The sequence below is a fragment of the Neolamprologus multifasciatus genome, chromosome 4, assembly GCF_963576455.1.
Source record: "Neolamprologus multifasciatus chromosome 4, fNeoMul1.2, whole genome shotgun sequence".
Lineage (NCBI taxonomy): Eukaryota > Metazoa > Chordata > Actinopteri > Cichliformes > Cichlidae > Neolamprologus > Neolamprologus multifasciatus.
This window is the reverse complement of record NC_140442.1, coordinates 9,005,059-9,027,858: the sequence shown is the minus strand read 5'-3', so window position 1 is coordinate 9,027,858 and position 22,800 is coordinate 9,005,059. Positions and strand designations below refer to the sequence as shown.

Genomic DNA, 22,800 nt, shown 5'->3' with positions numbered 1-22,800 from the left:
AGCCTGTAGCTTCTTGTCCTGTTTATTTTATTTTTTTAAGTAAAGAATAACCTCCTTTTTATTAGAGCAATCTCTGGCAGTAGTTTTACATGACTTTAAAAACAAAAAGAAAAAACCCATTAGATTGCGTCCCCTATAAGAAATCTCTGCTACCACCAAGCAAGTTGTACATTCTCAAAATGGAACAATGCTCTGCAACTTTCTTTCATAAGTATGGGACTTTCACACTAAGGCAAGCATTTCCCTTGAAAGGTTGTAGGTCTATAAATGCTGCTACACCCTGTGTTCACAAAGAATAATCTCCAAGGGCTGTAACTGTCCCTAAAGTTTGCAGAAATCTATGAGTAAAAGTTTTGTTGGAATAAATAGTAGGTGCTAAAAATAAGGCCAGATAATAGCATAGGCATTAAAGGCAGCACGAAGCCACCATAACTGCCACTTTTGAGGCTGACAGAATCAGATAAGAAGACAGAGACAAAGAGAGACACAAAGAGAATGAGGCAGCTAGTTTTTAGGCATGTCTGCTAATTTTGTCAGGTCTCTCTCTCTCTCTGTAATAAAAGACTCTTGTGTTCCTAAAGTTCTGAGGACTGGAAAAACTGCAACAGCCCAGATCTACTGATCCCAAATCTCTTCTGCATCCCCAGTTGTGTACAAATTGTTCCTAATAAGGAACAATTACATAAGTACATAATCATTTCATGTCTGAGTAGATAAATAAACTTAATTACTTTTGGCTGGCCACCTTGACTGATACTGGGTTGTGTAGGACTATATGCAGGGCTAGGGCATTGAGATGCAGTGGCAGTCAGCCATACTTGGGGTGCCTGTGCATGACAATGCATATGGCTTGCATATGCATTCTTGAGATTGGTTTTAGAAGAAAGAATTAGGCAATATATCTTCAGCCTCTAACCCTGCGAAACTGTAATAACGCCTCCCCAGCATCACAACTTCCTCTCTGGTCAGCGAGCTGTGTGTCACCTGTCACCCAGAGATAATTTTGCTTGCATCTTTCTTCCTCTTGCTCTCATTCTCTTCTCATTTACTTTCATCTGCCCCAAATTTCTCTTCTCTCCCTCTTTTTAACCATGCTTAAATGTGGTTTACCCAGGAAGTACAGAGAAACTGTTGCTTTGCTCCTGCTTCAAATAAAAAAAAAAGAAAAAAGAAAGAAAGAAAGGACAGGGTGAAGGTTCAGGCCTCAATATGATATAAGAGGGGATTTTGAACCTACCATAACCAATCCTCAAATATAGCCCAAAGTGAAAACCCAGGAGGTACTTAACACCACATCAGAGAGGGTCAGCATCAAAACCCAATGTGAAATGGATAAATAAAAATCACAAAGAAAGCTGGGACGACACGCAGGACAGGAGGCAGACAAGCTGGCTGGATCAAAAACGAGACACAGGCATGCCTGCACGCCCCGCAGCTCTGTCGCAGGCATGGGATATACACCACATAGGCTGCACTTAATATTGCAACTTTAAACAATGCAATAAGAATTGATGTGAAAAGGACAGAGATAAAGCCGGAGACCCCATGTATAGCCCACCGATGATCTTCCATCTGGATCTCATCTCTGTAGCCAGCTAATGCCTCCCCCGAGGGCCACAGCTCGCCCTTAATTTGTTTCATTTGTGACCCTTGACCCTTCAGTGCCCTGCCCCCTCAAACACAGATTGAGAAAACACTCTCTCTCTGTGTATTTCCATCTTTTTTTACTGCAAGCCTCCTGCTGCTCTCACTGCTGAAAGTTTGTTTAATATACTGAACATTGAACTCCATGATAAAAATACATCCGTCTGAGAAAATGGGTCGCGGTGTTGTGCTTGCCGTCATGTCATAAAAACCATCTCCGGAAGCAGAGCAGCATTTCAGGAAAATAATACGTTACAAACTGGCGTTGAACTACTTTTGTGTGGAACAGATAAAAAAAAAAAATGTAAAGCTAAACCTTTCCCCTGCTTTGAATCATAAAGCACCAGACAGATTCAGCTGTAGACGACTGCAGCATGAGAAACTGCATCACGTGAGGAACAACTTTAACTTTAAATCAACAAAGGTATATCAATAAACCAATGTCAACATCTCTGTCTGTCAGCACTCGTCAGTCTATATCTGTAATGTTGTTGGCCTACTTTAGATACTGGGGCAACAGTCGCCCATGTAGCCTCGGGATGCCCTACAAAAAAAAAGGGAGAAAAAAAAGAGAGAGAGTCCTAATGGAGGCATCCTTCAAAACATATTCTTGTGCAGTATGCAGAGAGAATTATCTAACACCCTGAGGTTGCCTGCTGTTGGCTGTAATAGTGGTGCCTAGTGAAGTGTAGTGAAGGATTGCTATGTGGTGCAAGAGCTGAAATGTTAAATGAAATTTGCCCACAGACTGTAGCCGTCCTCAGTTTCACAGGGAAACTCTTCTAACAGTGAAACAGTGGGGACAGCAGTAAGGGAGGAGGCCATAGCCAAGGGTGCATGGTAACTGCTGTCAGAATTAGGCAATCTGACTGTCGCCATTCCCAGCAGGACGTAACATATCTAAGCACTGGCATTTTACTGCTCCCTGTCAGCAGCAGGCCGAACGGAAAAAAGAAAGGAAAAAATAAATAGCACAGAAATATCCTATGAGATCATTCCTCAAAAGCATCAGACATGCAGGATAGAGCTCCTGATGCCAGTAGCTGTCTTTGCATTAATACATACAGAGGGGAGGGTGGGGGCAGCTGTGTGCCACATGTGGTAAGAGAGGGGTTGGCTACAGGGCAACAGCCCAGTATGGAGCTGCGACAGGAGGCAATTAGCCTGATGAAATATACACCATACAAAAAGACATGAACAGCACTGACTGAGCCCTGCAGGGAGTTGGTGAATAAACTGGAAAACAAAACTACAACAACAGATTTTTCACTTTGTTAGTGATTGTTCTTCATGTTAGGTTTTGGATTTTTCAATCAACTGTTTAGCCTTAAAAAAAGAAATAATAATAAATATTACATGAAAATTTTTAATATACCAAGGGGAAGTCTTAAAATAGCTCATTTCCCCCCACAATTTGGCCAAACAACTGTCCAGATACATTTTGCATTGCTAAAAAAAATACTAAAAAGTTAAGTATTTCTGTTAAATAGTAAACTGACGACTGGCATTTTAAAAAATAATTTTCCTGTCTGAAGCCTACTTAATTAGTAATGATGTCAGCATAATGAATATCTGATTATAGCAGGTAGATGCATGTATTTAAGGAGGATAAGAGAAACGGTGGTGCTGTGTTAGTTGCGTGTGTCAGGCTCACCTTTTACCAAGAGTTCAGGTTCTTCCTCCTGTCCCATCTTATTCTTGTCAATGATCAGGCTTTTCATCTCTTCAGAAGACTCCGAGACAGTGTGGCTAAGTGGAAGAGGAGAAAGAGAATGTAAATAACCCTGCTTCCCTCTCAACTCAAGTCTTCCCCTGACTACTCCCTCCCATTAGACAGTTAATTGGCTCAAAGACACACAGTTGGCTGTGACCCCCCGCCCCAATGTGACTCTTTGCCAGCGTTGAGCCTCTCTGATACTCTTAGGTGGGGAGGGGGATCACACTGAAAGAGGTGCCACGAATATCTGTCCCCTAGCGTTTTCCCACTTTCCCTCCCTAGGAGCATGCAAGCCCGCAAACACACACTCATACATACCACGCCACTGTGGACAGCTCGTCTCTCTTTTATCACTTTGGCCGGCGAGCCAAAGGGGCGACTGAAAATAAATGTGACAGAGCGACGCCGGCCCCGACTCCCAGCCAGCCAGCTCATGCTGGTCACAGGAAAGCAGAAGGTTCAAGAGGTCACCGCCTCAGATAGTTTAAAGCATAAACATCAAAAACATCATTAAATCTGCTGAATGGATGTTTTCTTGTTCGCCCTTTAATGCCCCACAATCAAGTCTACAGCCGTTTCCACGCACACTGACTGTTCTGCATCTGGTCAGCAATGCTGTGGACAACTTCAGACTTGTTATCTCTGGCCAAGGCCCATTTCAATTCTATTACATTGTTTAGATGTTTTATCTCTTGCCATTTATTTACCTAATTACTCATTTGTTTTCTCTATTTCCTGGATCTAACTAGCATGTTAGGTACAAGTGACGAAGCGCTCCTTCCTTCCTGTCCTCTCCACCTCTTCTTCCTCCCGGGATTACCACTCAGGAAATGAAATCAAGCCCTCCCTCCTTCCCTCCCCGGGTTATCTCTCATCTATTTACCTATGCATTTGCTAGCTGATTTATGTCATTATTGATCTGATAATTCAGGAAGGTTCCTCCTCATTGAAGGCAGCAATAATCAGTGGGTCAGAATATACCTTTATCTGCACTGGCTCAGATTACAGCAGCTGCCAATTTCTGTCCTTTGACCTGATCACTGATCACAGGTGAGAGTCGAGATAAGGTCAAAGGATTTCTGAAATGCTGTTTCTTATGCATATGTTATCTTTATGATGTTTATTTGCAGTGGCTGATTCTAACTAACTGGCATCTCTAATTTAAGCTAATGTCCAGACACCGTGAAACTCTAGCAGGTCATTTTTTTCCATATGTGTGTATAAATTGGTATGACGCATAATCAGAAGGCAGAAGAGAGAGACTGTCACATTATACTCAGCCATGCTATAAAACTAAGCCTGCTCGCCTGCCACAGCAGCAGCCTATGGGGATCTCTATCACCCCGTCCATCTACAGACCCCATTTAAATGTATTAAAATAAACACAGAAATGTGACATCTCTTTTTTTGAGGTTGTTAACTCCCTCTACATAACAGAGACATTCACGCAGACAAAGCAGCCCAAACAGGATGGGAAAAGGATCTATAGAATAACTATGAGAGGAGTGCGTAGCCTGATGTACACACTGGGCATGCTAATGTTCTGGACAACACTGTACTATTGTTTCTGTTTATAAATATCAGTTTAGTATACACGAATATTAAGAATGAAATTCTAAATAGCTCCTCTAAAGAAAAGCAGGATTTGAGAGAGGCGTTTCAGAGAATTGAGTACAAGTGACATTCAGGTCATGTCTAATGGTTATCCATCTTTTGCTACACTTCAAGCACATTCATATATATTATCTCTGACCCCTAATGGTGTTATCCATAATACCAGACAAGCCAAAAGTCACTGCTACAAGGCCATGTAGAGAAAGAGGGAACATTAAAAGAGGACAGAAACTCAGGTAGGAGGCCAGGTTTCTGTCCAACGTTTTGAACTTTAGCGTCACCGAAAGCCCGACTTTCAAAATAAATGATTTATAAGCAGGGCCACTATTGTCCCAAAACCCACTCTAACATTGAAATCTATCCATCATTGACTGTGGCTGCAGACCACAGCGGTATAGTATTATCACTACTGTTATTTCTATATAACAAGCTGTTTTTGTGGCTAACATTTTTTCTAACTCAAGAAGAATTACATGATAAGATATGAAAAAAACAACACTGTAGCCTATATCACAGAATAACCATCATTGTCCTCTGACCACATGTTGGAGGTATAAAAAAAATGCTTCAACAGATTTATTACTCTGGTATTTTGCCAGTGTAGGTACAGACACATGTGGACATTCCATTTTGTCTATGTATACATAAACTGGGTAAAAAGCGCTATTTCTTCATGGCAATCTATGGTGTAACAAATGGGGCAATTGTCTAAGTAAAGTTGATGTGGGAGTTTTGGATCTCCACAGCTGTCCAGCATCCCTACAGTACAACCCCAGTCCAACCCCCTCGCCCCCATACTACCACCCCCCACATTCCCAGAGGTTGCAGCAGCAGGCCGTGACGGTGGGGCGGTAGGCAACTTCCTGAGTGCAGGAAGCAATTTAACATGGGGATTAGACACCACGACGAATAGAGCTAACGCAGATCTACAGACCACACCTCTACAGACCGCACCTCTCTCTCATTTGTCCTCTTCTAGAAGGCTAGACTTTTTTTTTCAGTTTTTTCCACAATCTCAGAGAAACGCATTGTACGGCAGTATTGCTTTTAAAACCAATATGGCAGCGCATGTAACGTTAAAGGGAAAAGTAAAGAAAGAAATAAAGACCCACATCACACAGGTCAGTTTCGACTAGAAAATAAAAACTGTTGGCTGTCCCGTGAAGTGGGAGAGGGAGAAGTTATGAAAATAAGGCTCAGAAAAAAGAGACCTGATTTGTGAGAGGAAGGGACATATTTCCCTATTATCACACAACCACAGATATCTGATTCCACAGCGAATACAAAGCACGTTTTAACAACCTGTGTAGTTGCACGCAGGCAATATCTTCTGTCCTCTGTACAGAAGATATTGCCTGCGTGATATAAAGCCAATGAGGCCTTAAATACTGGGCTATGTAACAATTTGTGTTTGCCGTATCCCAAATCTCTTTTATGCCTAATCGCCACAATGGCAACGGCAATACACAGTTCAGGAGTCAATGTGGTTACAAGCAGCAAATTATTTGTGAAGTATTTGACAAATGGGAACAAAATAATAGAGAAGAACATACCAAAGAAAAGAGGAAGAAAAAGATTAAGAGTACAATATAGCTTGAACTAATGCAGAACTCATTTCACCTCAATTTGGAAATGTGTTTCCATTTTACGTTTTTTTATTGGTAGTATCAAGGACACCATGCTTTAGAGTCTAATAGGGTGAAAATTGCCACATCGTACCAATAATACCAACACTGTAACTTCTTTTGCCTTACAAATGATTATTTGGAGGGCCTGAAAATCTCAGGGGGTAAATAAATGCCAAGAAATTATAAAGGTTTAGCAAGATGACTTATGCCAATACCATTTATGTCATACCCATGATAATAAAAGGTCTTGAACACTCATGTAGGTGTATACAGTTGAATTTGTCTACCTTCTTTAGCTGGGTGGAGATTGAGTAGTAATTAGTAATGAGGTCACCAAATTCCATGCACTACATAGAAAGACAAAGTTGAATGTTGTCTCAAATGTCTCACCGTTACAGGTGCAACAAGACTAAAAGGAGAGGCAAGAACATGTCAAACAGCCACGGGTGTGTACACACCCACAAAGGCAATAGGAAGATATCTAATCAGCCAAAGCAGGTAAAGTCAGTGCCATATGAGAATTTAGCTTCCTCCCAGCAACTTCATTACCTGCTAATCTTGTCCATATATGATTATGTGCTCTGCTTTGTAAGATCTCATACCCTAATTTGGGTTTTGATTTTAGTTTTCCACAATCATAGTATAACTAGGTCACTTAAGGCAAATTTTAGAGGTTTATAAAATATCAAAAGTTGTCCTAACCACAACCTCACTTTGAATTCAAGTAAGTGATTCTTAGTTAATAATATATAAATGTAATATAGGAATAGCAATGCCAGGAATAGTCAAGTTGAAGTCTGGAAGACCAAATAACCTTTTGAAAAAACTGCTCATTGCTAGAAAGAAAGGAAAACCCCGGTTTGACTGCCAAAGGACGTGAGGAATATTTAACAGTCTGGAAAAGCGGTGCCGCTGTTCTGAAGTGCAGTGGCACCAACACAAAAATTATCCTCATGCATAAGTCATCAGTAGAAATACAGTTTTGGTTCCTAACAACAAAAAAGTGAAATATTTCCTGAAAAGAAACATGCACGGTAGAATGAACGGTGCTCTGCATGAATGTGCTAACAAGCCATCAGTCGAATATTTTAAAATCAGATTTTGGTCCAGTACTCATTTAAAGAGATAGGTCACGTATCTGTGATGGTATATGATCTATTAAGTTCCATTCTATTCTATTTTGTTCTGTGTTTACGACGTTACATCAAGCCATACCGCATGTCTTTGCACTTTAATGCTAGTTGTACAGCTAACCAGGGAGGTAGCTAACAGCAAAGAGCCAGTAATTTAATATCCCAAGAGATTTTCTTTGTGTGTTTGCAACAGTTTGTGACTTAACAGCAAACAGTGATGAAGTAAGCTGACAATGATTGAACGTTTATTGAACTTCAGTGGAGTGTGTACCAGACACACACCCAGTGAAACTGAGAGGAGGCAGAGAAAAACTAGAAAGACCATTAATGACAGTAAACCACAGAAAAGACTCACAAGGAGTCCCACACTAAGCCGAGCAACTGCAAATAAACTAGACAATAATAATACACTTTTTTTTATTTTATAGACTGCTGCTCATCTTTGTCCCAAAAACAATTTAGTACATTTATATATTTAAATATTTTTATTTCTTCTATTTTCTTTTACAAAGTTGGGAAACTAATGTTTAGGTAAACATTAATTTCCCTAAAGACACATAGAGGGAGATTGCTGGTCTCTAACAGTCTATAAATGAACCAGTGCTATCAGAGTTGTACTTGTATCAGCAGATATCCAAAGTAAAGGTACACTATGGACAAAAGTGGGCCACACCTCTTAATCTTTGATTCAGTTTTTTTCAGTCCTATTTCCACAGTTATTAAAAAAAAAAAAAGAGTCTGCCTTTATAAACATTGGAATTGGAATGAATGGACCATTCTACAAAGCTCAAAGAATCCAAGCACAGAACGTTAATAGGATGTTAGTTCATGAAATGTATTTCCTCCAACATATTACACAATCATCTTTAAGTGGTATTTGCAAAGCCGAAGTGTTTTAGGAACCGCAGCAACTCGGGCACTAAGTGGCAGATCATGTAAAGTTACAGAGTGAGGTTGCGGAGTACTGAGGTGCATAGTGTGTCAAAGTTGCCAATGCTCTGGTGACTCAATAACTGCGCAGCTCTTAACAACAGCACAAAAACTGTGTGTCGGGAGCTTCCCATTACAGTTCCGTGGCCGACCTGCTTCTTTAGGCATGCCTACTACATGCAAGCCTTGACCTTGTGTAGGTTTTATCCATATAATGTATCGGTACTGTGACCATAAAGTTTGCATACCTACTAAAAAGAGTACGTCTATAAAAACAAATATTTTCAGTGATCCCTGGCCCAAATAAATGGTTCTTTCAACTGAAGAACATGATGTACATGATGTGAGTGTTCCTTAAAGCCAAGGAGTGCAGCTGAGTGCGTGAACTGCACATGATGCTCTGTGAACAACAATACAGCTTGCTGGTATGAGAAATGTGAACTTCTTCAATTTAATCTGTGTGAATTGAACTTTGAGCTAGCTCTTGCAAAGGGTGACCTTGCACAACACTGAGCTTAGGGAATATTTTACTGCTGGAGCGAATATTAGATTCATTTAAATGCCAGCAAATCCCAGAAGAAAGGATGTCCTGCAATTTTTTTTTTAAAGCTGGTGATAAAAATGATCCTAAACATATTTCAAACTAAACAATAGACTACCTGAAGAGACACAAGTTCAAGCTTTTGCCATTGCCCCTAAATGCCACAAAATCTCCAGATAGACCTGAAAGCAGCACGCATGCAAGATGATCCATCTTATAGAAGTAGATGCATTTTAAAAGAAGTAAGAATGCCTTAAAAGACAAAATACTCTTAAAAACATGCTGCTGACTATGTGAATATTCAGTGTGTACAGATATGGAGATGGACATTTGTAGAATTTTTTAAACCAATATTACCTTTCTGATCTCTAACTGAGATGGAGATAAAAATGGTAAATGGCCTGTATTTATATAGCGCTTTACTAGTCCCTAAGGACCCCAAAGCGCTTTACATATGCAGTCATCCACCCATTCACACACACACACATTCACACACTGGTGATGGCAAGCTACATTGTAGCCACAGCCACCCTGGGGCGCACTGACAGAGGCGAGGCTGCCGGACACTGGCGCCACCGGGCCCTCTGACCACCACCAGTAGGCAACGGGTGAAGTGTCTTGCCCAAGGACACAACGACCGAGACTGTCCAAGCCGGGGCTCGAACCAGCAACCTTCCGATTACAAGGCGAACTCCCAACTCTTGAGCCACGATCGCCCCAGGTAACCATCATTAAAAAAAATTAAACAGCGTAATATTATAAAAGTCTAAAGATTAAACAAATTAACCAAATGTCACTTCTCTAACTTTTCTCTAAAGAGAAATTTTTGAAAAGGATTCCCAAAGTTGTGCATGATTTTTTCACTGTTTTTTTTAAAGCAGCCAACGTATAGGAAATCTGTACAATGACCATGACACACATCCAGCAGTGTGAGCAGCACAGTGAATTAATTAGTTTGTGTCTGTCTGCCTGGTTTTAGTTTCTGTGGCAATGAGTAATTGATTTCAGTCCAGGATCTAATCACACTGCTGAGACATTAATTAAAGCCAAAGAGCCACTGTCCTTGCTCTTGGGCTTGCATGACCGCAGTGAAATGAAACATTCCTTGTAACCCAAAAGAACATGCACGGTTGCAAAAATGACCATTGCATTGATTAGTCACAGGAATACTTGGGAGAGTTGTCTGATGTATAAATAGCTCAGGATGTGCCCAGAAAGGCATTTAGAAAAAGCACCAAGTAAAATAAACCAAAGTTTATTAAAATCATGCTCATATCAGAGGCTTAATAATCATTCTTCCTGTAGAAATCCATCTATTTCTCTTCCCTTCTCCATAGAGTGCATAGGCTGACTGCACGGGCCTCTGGCTGAAACTGGGCTGGTGGGAAAATGGGAATGTGGTGATTAAGACTGGGCCTATATGACCTCCCAGCTAAAAATACACTGTTTTCTCAAGACCACTGCCAAGAAGCTCTGGACTAGGCAGAGGGGAGAGGGAAAACAAAGTCATGTTATGAGACCTGAGTAGGAGGGACAGGAAGTCTGAGTTTGTGACTGAAGAAGTGTTGTCAGCAAGGCATTTTATGATAGAGAGTAAGTGACTCTTTAGTTTGAATAAAGCCATTCTACTTGTGAAACTTAGTAACGCGGATTAAAACTTTCCATATTTGTTGATGTTGTAAACAAGTCCAGATTGTGATGGTTGGATGGTTGACAGACAGGACGACAGACATCCAGACAGGCAATTACCAGGGGCCCACTTCTAAGCTCTTCACGCAAACACTCACTTGTGTTATGCATACACACCCTCTGTCCTGCATGTACATAAATTTACACACATGAAATACATTCCTTAATACTGTTCTCTTTTAGTTATCTAGTGGCAAAAACTTCAAGCTTCTGACTACTTCAGAGAGCTGTCAGCGAAGAAGAGGAGAAGCTAATTCCAGAACAGATAGAACAGAGAAAAGTCTTCAAGTGTCTACTTTCTTTTTAGAACAGTTTGTACTCTCCCCTGCCTCAGCTATGAGAAGGAACTTGAGAGTGAGGAAAGGGAAGATTAATAAAAAATTAAAAAAAAATAGTGACAATGTAAGATGGATTTCAGCATGAGAACAGCAAGGAGGGTGGTGGCACTTCCTACTGACCGAAACACTGACAGGGAGGGCCTCGTGTCATCTGCCTGAAGACCCATGTTTGGACAATTAAACATTTTTATGTAATTTTGTGTCTCCACACCACCCAAGTAGGTTTTGGGAAATTTTCAACTTTAACTTTAGGAGATTAACAAAAGTATTGCATTAACTGGTTAGGAATTACAGCCCTTTTTAATACAGTCTCCCATTTTTAAAAGTTTCAAAAGCAACTGGACAGTTGAGTGATACGTAGTTTCATGACCAGGTTCGATCCGTTTCCTTGTAATTCGATGACAAATGAAGCAGATGAAAGATCTAGAGTTGATTCCAAGTACTCGACTTTTACTTGGGAGCCATTCACGAGACCTCAAGAGGAACTTTGTTACCCATCCAGGTGACCTCTGCAGTATCAACTAACTGCAGGTTTAACAATGACCAAAAACAGAAGTTGCTTTTGAAGAAGTTACTGGCAGCACACAAAGTAACAACTGGGGCCTTACCAATGTGTCGTGAGGTCAGTTTCACAATTGTTAATATGCAAATTGTCATGACTACTAACAAATGAGAAATAGCTGCAATCATAGTATTGTAATATGGTAAAGGATTTACCCTTAGGCCCCCTCCTCTGTCCAGAGATGGCCGTTCCCTTTTCACATAAATGCCCTCCTTGACTCCCTGCTCAAACCATCATTCCTCCCTGTCCAGGATGTGTACATCCTCATCATTTCAAGAGTGGCCACTGGTCTGTAAGTGTAAATAGACTGTGGAGTCTTGGCCTGACAAGGTAGCTAAGGTTGTTTGGTTTCACTGATGTATAATTCACAGTAATCCCCCTGTTTGCGTTGGGGACCCCGATCCTCGGCGTGGACACATTTTCTTCAGCGGTCAGGACAATTTGCACATTAATGATGCTGAAACTGAGCACATGGTCCATTGTTAGGCAATGATGCTGGTTTTGGTCATTGTGCAAATGGACTTTTTATAAAGTTGGGGAAACTGAGACTAAAGAAGTTGCTTGGATGAATGCAAAAACATTTCTCTCACTGGAAACGCTACGTCCAGATGAACGCAATCATCTTTCTGGGATTTCTTGATGATTGAGATTGATTAAGATATATAAATACAATTGAAGGAGGCCATCTTTAAATATTCGATTGGTGCTGATACAAGTAGCAGGATGATTTCTGAAGTCCACATGGGTATACTCTGCTCAAATTCACACATATGCTGCAAGACTCATCAGACAGCACTTCACAGTGTAGGTGGATAAAGACCCGAAGCATACGGCAAAAGCAACCAAAGAGTTTCTAAAGGCAAAAAGAAGGATATTCTTTCATGATGCAGTCAACATCCTCTGATCTCAACCCGTTTTGTATTTAGTAACTGCTTTTCAGTTATTAAATGCAAAATTGAACACAGAGACCTATAAACAAGCAGCAACCAAAGGTGGCTGCAGTGAAGGCCTAGCAGATCATCTTAAAGGAAGGAAGGACAACACATAAACAATTACTCGGCTTCAGTCTTCAGTTACTTCATTTCAAATTGCGTTAGTTTGTCCAATTAATTTTGAGGAAATATGTTAGGAAGTTGCAGGCATGGATTCTGTGAGACCCCCTGAAATCAGCTAATGCATCAGGCTTGTAGCATGGCTAATTAGCAGAGTATAGCCATGTTAACAAAAAAAAATCCCCTAATTAATCACAGTCACACCTTTATTCCATCTAATTGTTTAGATTAACATTTCCTTGTGCACAATGCAATTCAATAGTTTGGTCAAAGTCCGATGTAAATCAGAGCTTGCGTCTCCTCTTATGCAACAATTAAGATGAATTGATATGACTCAATTTGTTAAAATAGCAAAGTTCTGGCTTATCAGAGCCTAACTTGGCATTCCTTCCGTACAGCTGAACTTCTGGGTGTGTCCATTCATTGGCCAGGTAATGAGCAAGCGCTATGCTCTCTAATCTTTGCACTTACTGTGATGATTACAGCCAGGCAAACACACAGTCTCTTCAAACTAGTACTTAATCATGCCATGCGGACCACAACAGTGCAGAAATGACATACATGCACACACACACACACGCACATGAACCCGAGCCACACCTCTTTTAGGAGTGCTGTTGAGGCAGGACTGAGTCACCCAGTCCTTACTTCTTTCCGTCCTATTTTCCCCCCTCAAGCCTCAAAAGACACCATGTCACGTATGACTACAGCAAAATATTTCATCTCACATAACCACTTCCTGGGACAGCTCTATTCTTGTTGAGAGTTTCTGCAGATCCTCGTCTGTTCATTTGTGATGGGCGATAGGCCTACAAGTCAAGCTTTGTGATTCATTGCCTGTGAGTCGGCAGATGTACAGTTACGATTGTGGAAGGGAGAACGGGGTGGTGATAAGGGCACGATGCCAGAGATAGAGAGAAGCAGAGCCTGGCTACATCACTGTCTGAGATCACAGCCATGCACTAATAGTCTGGATCAAGCCCTCCATGAATCACTTTTGACTCTCATTTGCATTAACTTGTAATCCACATGGCCATTTGAATCTCATTTACAGTAAGATGCCCTGATATTGAAAGGGTGATTGGTTAAAGTCATCTAAGATGAAGATTAACATATAACCATGTAATAAAAGTAAGTACATCCCAGGAAAACTTCTGCCGTTCACATATGCAGATAAGCAAACATCTCATCCCTTTTGAAGCAATATCTTTAAATAAGATCAATTCAATCCAACTGAAAAATTATTACTTGTCTTTTGTGGAAAAAGTAAATACAGGAAGCCATAGAAACTAGCATTGCTCCCTTTAGCAGAAATAATTAGCTTCTTGTATGCATTTTTCATAATGACTCACTCTGGTGTAGGCTTGCTAAAAATCTTGACTGCGCTTCATTCAGTGGTACGATCCTTAGCACTGTTTTTTTCCACTCAAAACCCCACACAACATCTGAAGGGGATTCCAATCAGGAATTTGAATGGGCTTATTGAGCCATTCTTCAGTGGATTTGCAGGGAGGATGAAAACCTGTTGAAAGGTCCAGTTAAAGTTTTATCTGTTTAAGACTGCTGGCCACACATTATCTTCAAGTATCCTTTGATATGATGCAGGAGTCATAGTTCAAAATTAGTGACTGCAGGCTGCCCAGGTCCAAACATAGCACATCAACCAGCATCACTGTGGCCAAGCAACCCAGTCTTTGATTTGTCTGTGCAAAAGGCCTGGTCTTCAGAATATAATCATTAACAAACTGTAGGTTTTGCCTATTCAGAAAAGACACATCTTGAACAGAGGTCCAATATGTTCTATATTTGTCTAATTGTAAAAACATTTACTGTGACATCAATAGTATATGTGTTTGCAACAAATAGTCTGTTCTTCAGCTAATTATCTGGTGAAGTCTGTTCTTGACTAATTGCAAGTTGTTTAAATTTTAGCCCACTTTTTCACTTATGATACAATGAATAATGCTGGGTTCATAAGCAGCCATAATCTCTTTTTTTCCCTCTGAGGGCCTTAGACACCTCTTTATATCTTAGCCAAATGACAGGGCACACTACAATAGCAAAGGAGACTCAATGACCTAGATATCCGAAATTTAAATAAGACAAATTCAACCTATTAATGCCTCAGGAGGTCGGGGGTGTAATAAATGTATGGTTTTCCTTAATGTTCCCATTATTTGAATGCACCCGATTTATCTATGAAAATCAATTGTTTGGAAATTTAAACATGTCAAAAACCTCCATCAGACATCTTTCACATGGAAAATTATTGGCAAATAAAACCCCAAATAACAGCCAGGTTAACTTCTTAATGGTAAAGCTCAACCAGTTTGAAAGACTGAAAACTAATTTCACCTAAAAGAAATCAAATATCACCACATATCCCAAATATCAGATCATCTGTCAGTATGCATATGACTGTGCCACTTGCATGCACACATGAGAACACCATGAGATACTGAAGAGGAACTGAAAGAAATCAAGTATTGACACATGCGCCTGCGGATATATACAGAAATCCCCGGCGCTCAGAGGAAGTATACAAGTAAAAGACGGAACTACTACTTCCCTTGTCGTTTGCACTGTAGCCTGCAACCAAGTCGAGCTGAATGGGGGAACAAATCGAATTGGACATAAAATGGACTTTACCCTGCCAGTTCTATGTAATGCCCAGTCAAACCCATGTGATAATAGAGCATATAATTTCCTGGAGAATTCATAGTGAGAGATTGGGTGTCACATGCCCCGTCTCCGGCATGCTCTTCCCAGAAGCTATATACGCTGTATTGGAAATGGACCATTTCCACTACAGATAATGCAGCTGACATGTACAATCTTTTGCTATTGGCTACATGTGAAAAAGGACAAAAATCAGACAATGCTGGACAATGTCCAGATCCAAATCTCCCAAAATTGACCAAAGTTCAAGTGTGAAATTGGCTTCTTATCTCCTTACCCATTTGTTCCGTTGGCTGTGCAAGATGGCTGAGAAACAATCACCTCGGCTGGAGTCTGTCAACAGAAAAGAGAGAAAAGGGTAAATCGACAATCATGCACCACAGACATTGCTTTAGCTTCAGAAATAGGCCACAGTTTGAAGTGATCCTTCAATGCTTCGCCTTCAGGAGCCATGTTACAATAGGGCATGCAGTTGTTCCTGGCAAGCCTCAGCACATAGCTGCACTATTCCTGTAATGCTTGGCTTTTACTTGCAAGGAGTAAACTTGATGGGAGAAATATGGCATGCAAAACAGGCTAATTTAATATAAGTGATGGGAACAGAGGAATTTTTCATGCTTAAGCTGAGTGCACCCCAACATTTGCAACCCAAAGTGATTTTTTTCCCTCTCCATTCGTTTCTCTAAGAAGATTAACCTAAAAATAACATCAGTTTTTGAGAATGCATGGACAGCCAGAACAATTGTATTTATTGTTTCTATCTGTGAGTAGATTCCTATAAGTTGTGAGAGTTTGAGGGGAAAAAAAACAGCAAGAAAGACAAAGAGACCCTTTAGCCTTAATTATAACAGCTTGCATTGAGAAAGTGCCTTTCAGAATCTTTACATTAAAGATAAACACATAAGTGTAAAGATAAAGTCTTTACGGTTATGTTATTGACAGAAAACAAAATCAAACAATAGCAGTGATTATGATAGAGATGAGAAGCCTTAAATAAGACCCAAGGTTTTCCTGATTAACTGCACTTTACCTAGTAAAATTTATTGTGCCCTAATAATCATCTGATGAACAGATTAATTATTTACTTAAATATTAAACTGAAACTGGGATAGGCTGATAGCCTCGATAAGGAAAAACAGAAGAGAATGGATAGAAGGATGGATATTAAACTGCAAGCCAGCTATTCATTTAAAAATCACATAAACACCTTCTTGGACATTAGTTTTGTGTGGAAATCGGAATTCGTTCCTCTACTGACTAAAATGAGCCTACCACTGGCAGACATGTAAAATCAAATTTCATGGGTGAAACAATGAACTTTTCATTCCAGGACTCCCCTGTGAAGCAGAAGATGGAAGAGGATGTTTCCTTTCACAGTGCTCCGGCCCCTAGATTCCCAACCTGACCTTGGAAAACCCCATCAGACAGCTTGCCTGTGTGCAATTTGGACAGATTCCCTGGTGTGCAGAGCAGCACTGTGTGTCCCTGTGGCCTGACTTGTTGTCTCTGTGAACCACAGCCTTGAGCCAGCTCCTGTGGCTGCCCTGACCCAACTCAGGGGTGTTGGCCTACCTGAAACACTATCCAGGTCAGTTCTGGGCTCCTCACAGTTCACACACCACACTTTACTACAGGGCAAACTATCCTAAGTTTAACCATTGCCCCACAAAACAGTCTAGGCTTCTTTTTAGATGGTTCAAAAATAACAAAGAAAACATGAACTGCAAATTTATAGGCTAGCTTGGAATCTATGTTATATTTTTAAGGCAGACGGACCCATATGCAAATAAGGAAAAGATTACAGTTTGGATAATGAGATCTCATTATTGTTTAACTCAGAGGGAAGTACTGTAAATGTCAAATCAGACTGATATGAACAAAGGAACAGGGACAGTGTGTGTATGGTAAATCATTTAGTCAAGCCAACAGGCCTAATAAAAAAATCTAGACAGACATCAATGACAGGAAACCCTTAATAAAAATCAGTGACATAAAAGCAATAATTTCATAATATCAACTAATCAAACAATCAGTAAACTAATAAGACAGGTAGGCACAGTCAAAATAGTCTGAGTCATTGCCCACAAGTCTTTACAATTTACTGAAAAAAAATGCTTTCCAATAGAGTTAATGGGCTGTGGGGTGAGGAACAAGGATAGCGTGCGATGTAGAGCCCTGGCAAAAGATCTCTCTTTGTGGACGGCAGGGTATGAATCATTCCAGACTAGAGCAGAGCTTGAAGAGAAATAGGGAAAGATGCCGTGATGTGTTCATTCCGTGGCTGACTTCCGCTCTCGCTTTTCCCAGTTTATTCTCCCCTTCTCTTTCTCTCTCCCTTCAGCTCTCCTGGGAGGCTGAGTAACCATGAGAAAATGCTTGGGCTCAGCCAGTGTCGGCCTGAAGACCAGATGTGTGGCCTCGAGGTGGTGAGGCAGAGACGCAGCGGAAACCAAATATAAACCAGCGTACCGTGACACCTCTGAAAGCAGAGGGCAGCAGGGATGGCTAATAGGACCTGCTCTCAGCAAAGCAGGACTGTGTCTGTTTGTTCCGAGCAACAGGATGCACTGCGGTACTCCAGTCCACACTTACAACTGCCTGGGCCTAAACCTCTGTGGTGGTAGTTTATTGGTAAAACTGCATACATATTACATAAATACTGAATAATGGTTTTAGTGGAAACATGGAAAGAAAAGAGAATGACGGATATCCTGCCCTAAAATTAGTGCCCAAGTATTCCTACACTGGAGGCATTCAGCCTGGTGTGACTGTTTGGGCAGCTGTTAAAGAGTAGTTTCTTTGAATGGCGACTGTAAACATGAAGAGAAAAGGTTTTGGCATAGCCCTGTGCTCTCAAGGGCCAAGCCTACATAAGCATCGGCACTGACTCATGATCCCAACGTCAGTAAGAAAAGTCCTGGCAAGGAAGAGTGTGTCATCTATGGCCTTGGTACTTCAGTTTCTACACATCATGGCGTCTTCTGGCAGCATGTTGTAAAACAATGCAGGAGCTCGTGATTTTGGATGGTTAATGATGTAATGATGGTTAATAATCGAACACAGCCCAGATGGCTTTCCTAGAAATCATTATAGACCAACCCTTCAACTGACCTCACCCCCCTTGGTAGAAATTATGGAAAACCAAACAGTATCAACTGGATCTACTCTGGGGACTGTAACACAGTTAAGATTGACCAGCTGATGTGAGATTGGAGTAGTTTCAGCTGTGTTCCTAATTATTGGCTCAGCTTAAGATATTGATAACAGAATTACAACTGTCACAATCAGAGTGGCACAAAATAAGAGGTAACATGATTTGCTGAAATGCATCAAGCGCCTGGAAGCGTCAATAAATAACTCCGTCGCATGAGGGGGATTTATTATTGGGCGAAGGATCTCTAAGACCAAAATAATGCTTTGCTGCCAATTGTTACTGTGAATTACAACAGTCAACTATTTGATTCCTTCCATTTACAAGTAATGTGATAAACTGAACATGCCGAACCACATGATAGATTAAGACAAAATGCCCCTCAAAAGAAAATACATCACTCAGATTAATACAGACAGGCAAATACTTTATGACTCAGGTCAAGCCTTTCATATTCATAAATATTTACGAGCAGCAATCAATAGAGCCAAGACTCTAATCGGTGATGTAACATCAATGTTGGGGATACAGCAGCTCTAAAGACAAAGCAGCATTATGAGCTTAAGAGTGGGGAGTTTTAAACTGCCAGAAATAATAAAAGCTGTTTTTAAACAATTATTCTCGCATAGATTGCAAATTTGAGCTGACCTTTTAAAATGTCACTGTATCATTTCATTATTGGGATAGTCTTGTATTCAGCTCATCATTTGAACAAGACTGTTAGTCTATGTGCCATTAAATAAGCCCTTTATTTTCTCTGATTACTATAGGAGTTCAGTAGGCTTGGTTCAACTCTCAAAAATGAAAAACAAAAATGCAACAACTTAGTTGTAATCATAATTTTGCTGTTCCCTGTTACTATCAGTTATGTATCAGCTTATATAAGTCATATTGGTTTCTTATAATAAAAACTAGATTCAACGACTTCACTTTTTGTTCAGTCAATAACGGCACTCTGGTTATCTTTATATTTTTTAAAAAGGCCAGGATTCAAGTCTCTGAAAAAGCTATAATTCAATAAACATTAAACCAAAGCCACCAGAGGAGCACAATTATGCACATGGATCATAGTTTGCATTTTAATGAGGGAATCCGGGAAAGTTAGAGGAAAAAGGATCTCGGTGTCTCACTTTAGAAGGTCATCAGCCATCTCCATTGGGACATGTAACTGTGATCTTGTATTGATTGCAAATATGAAGCACCGTTGGGTTCCTCTGACCAATAATGGTAGAACAGATGGTAGATTATGACCAAGATAGTGTGTGCTACACACCAACACCTCTTCGGATAATGCTGAGTAACAGATGTTGCTCTTATCTGGTGGTTTTTGGAACTGTTAGATTTCTGTTGAGCCAATAACTGTGTATAACTTATCCGTTTCCATCGTTTACATGCAAATTGCTGTAGTGTATAACTGGCTGGCTGCAAAAACACAAAGGGGGCAATAAACAGATAAGCAGGATTTGCAAGTAATGGCTCCAGGTGGTATTACTTTCATCTGCAAAGGCTTAGTGTTGGTGTAAAGTTTATCTCAGAAGCACAAAACAGCTGTGCCTATAATTTCAACCAGCACATAATGTTATTTAGTGTGCACTGAAGTCAAAGTCTAAAAATATGATAAAAAAAAAAAAAAAGAGCTGGTGTTTGGAAAGGCACAAAATCCTAACAAATATTTGAGAGCATTTTTTTTCCTGGGACACTTTACATTAAGAGCTGCATGTGGGGTTGTACAGAAAGAGCCTACCTTAATGCAAGGCAACAATGCCCCCTTACAAGTGGGTGGACAATGCTGAACTCTCTGTGGCTGATCAGATGACTAACATTACAGAGAATACAAGGCCACAGTCTTATTTGCCACTGAGCAAATGGGAGGCCAAATACACAGGATCAGTTCAACACCGAGTTCGACAAGTTACATCAGAGAGTGTGTGCATGTGGGATTGCTCAATGTTGCCCAGGCCTCAAAGACCACACAAACCTAAACGTTAAACTAAGGATCAGTAGATTCTGTGTCATGCATCAGTTTTAGAGGCTTGTATTGAACAGACAAACCAGGTTAACAGTGAACATGTATCTAAACTCGCACGTGAACACTGTAGCTCACCACTTCACTGGACATAATGCCATAAACGGGAGCATGATAAATTCTTTATCCTACCCTGAATTTCCAACCTATATGTACAGTACTGTGCAAAAGTCTAATTTATTAATATTTTGCTCACAAGAAGCCAGACCCGCTTGGTAATTTTTAAGTGGTCTTTAGTAATAGCTCTTAATGTCTTTCAAACTTTTATTTGGACATTGGCTGCTTTTTCAGTCATTTTCAGTCCAGTCCTTGTATGTGCTCATTTTCAGCCAAAGATGCCCATTTGACAGGCATAAAAAAGCATTTTTGCACCAACAAGGTGATTCCCAAAGAGCTGTTAGCCGAAATGGGAATGGCATTCTGTATGTCCTGTACAGCATGCAAGAAAAACTTGACAAGTAGAGGCCAAAAACCCAAAGAAACCCTAAAAAAACAACAAAGATCTGACAGGACCAGAGAAAAGCATCAGGACCCTTGGTTGATTGATCTACTGTTCACCAAACTTCGGAAATGATTTCAGAGGAAGGGCAGCTGCCATGATGCCATTTTAGCTAAAGGAAAGCAGGACAAAAGGCCAAATGACAAAAACTAGATTCAAACAGGTCTCATGGAGTGATGAATCTTAATTTGAAATGTTGGGTCCATCAGCACATACGGAAAAGGCCAGGAGAGAGGTACAGTGAATGCCTAAAGCAAAACACGGTGGAGGCTCTGTCATGGTTTGTGGCTCTTATCAAAACTGATGGACTCACAACTACAGAAAAGTATGAACATTTTTTGTTCCACCATGTAATACTATCAGGAAAGTGTTTACTTGGCAACTGACCTCATTTCTCAGCATGAGAATTATCTCAAACACACTACCAATGCAGGTAAAGCATATATGGAACACAGTCTGCCTTGGATTGGCCTCCCCAGAGCCCAGACCTCAACATTAGTGGTGTGGGATCATCTTGACAGAGAACAAAGCCAAAGACCTTTAAGAAGAAGAGAACTATTCCTGAGAACTACTTCAAGAAATTACAAGAAAGCTTGGCTGAGAGTGTTCAGATTGCTTTAAAGAAGGAAATTGATCATACCAAATATTGACTTTTAAGCTTGTTATATATAAACAGTCTGTCTCTGCCTTGTATACTGCATGTATATGTTTGTACAAATGAACCGTTGCACCTACGCTAAAGTAAAGGGTGACTCAAGACTTGTGCACAGGACAGTAGTTTTCCAAGTGAAATAATTTTCAAACACTGAACTAACATTCTTTTCGTTGAATTTCCAGTGTAGGATGAACTGAGCAGTTTTTAAAACCAATACTGATATTTTGAATGTAGTGTGGGCATTCATTAAAAACATGCTATTCATTTATTGGTGCTCTGAAACTGTTCTAGTGCAGGTGGTAGGTTTTTACCCGTCCATTGGGAGTCAAGTCCTCCTTGTTGCGCAATTCAAAAGATTCTTCCTCCTCTTTCTCCCCATAGTCCCGTCCGAGCAAACTGAAGCCCTGCCTGCAGCACAGAAACCAGCAAACTCCTTGCAAAGGCATTCAAATCAGGTTAAGTGTGTCGTCTTCTTCTATCCAGGTCGGTAAATTTAACATTCACGGTGTCGTCTCGACCGTAAGTAACTCCAAAAGCTGCGTGAGCGCATACAGAAAATCCTCTCCATAGATGTCCAGCGAGGAGGGTGATGGAACGCATAAGCTTATTTTCTTCCTTTATGTAAAGGAACATTAAATGTCTAGTAAGTGTACATGACAGCAATCGTTCTCCAACACAAAGATGTGGTTAAAGGAAAATCCTCCACCGCTTTCAGAGCTCCAGCTGCCTCATTCGCAATACCCTGCTTTAGACTTCACAAAACCGAGGCGCAACAAAACTCAAAGTTAGTATCCCAACCTGGTACTTTAAGTGAAAAACACCAGTGTGAGTAACCCTGGCAGCAGCACCGCTATTGAGATCAGCATTTTTTGCTCACATTCAGCGAGTAACCTGGAAGTGTACCTCAGCTATGTCTGAGTCCCGAGTTTGAACAAAAGCGTG

The 22,800-nt window shown here is 40.5% G+C and overlaps 1 protein-coding gene across 1 annotated transcript in view; it reads right to left on the bottom strand.

Annotated features, from left to right (window-relative positions):
• The window catches only part of plekhh3 (pleckstrin homology, MyTH4 and FERM domain containing H3), a 36,918-nt gene extending 14,118 nt beyond the window's left edge, over positions 1-22,800 (bottom strand). Inside the window, exons 1-3 of the mRNA XM_085157961.1 lie at positions 22,170-22,800; positions 15,805-15,860; positions 3,299-3,393 (exon numbers count right to left, since the gene is read on the bottom strand). Of these exons, the coding sequence (XP_085014087.1) occupies positions 3,299-3,393; positions 15,805-15,860; positions 22,170-22,304 (286 nt within the window). The 5' untranslated portion in view covers positions 22,305-22,800. The remainder of the gene's footprint in view (positions 1-3,298; positions 3,394-15,804; positions 15,861-22,169) is intronic.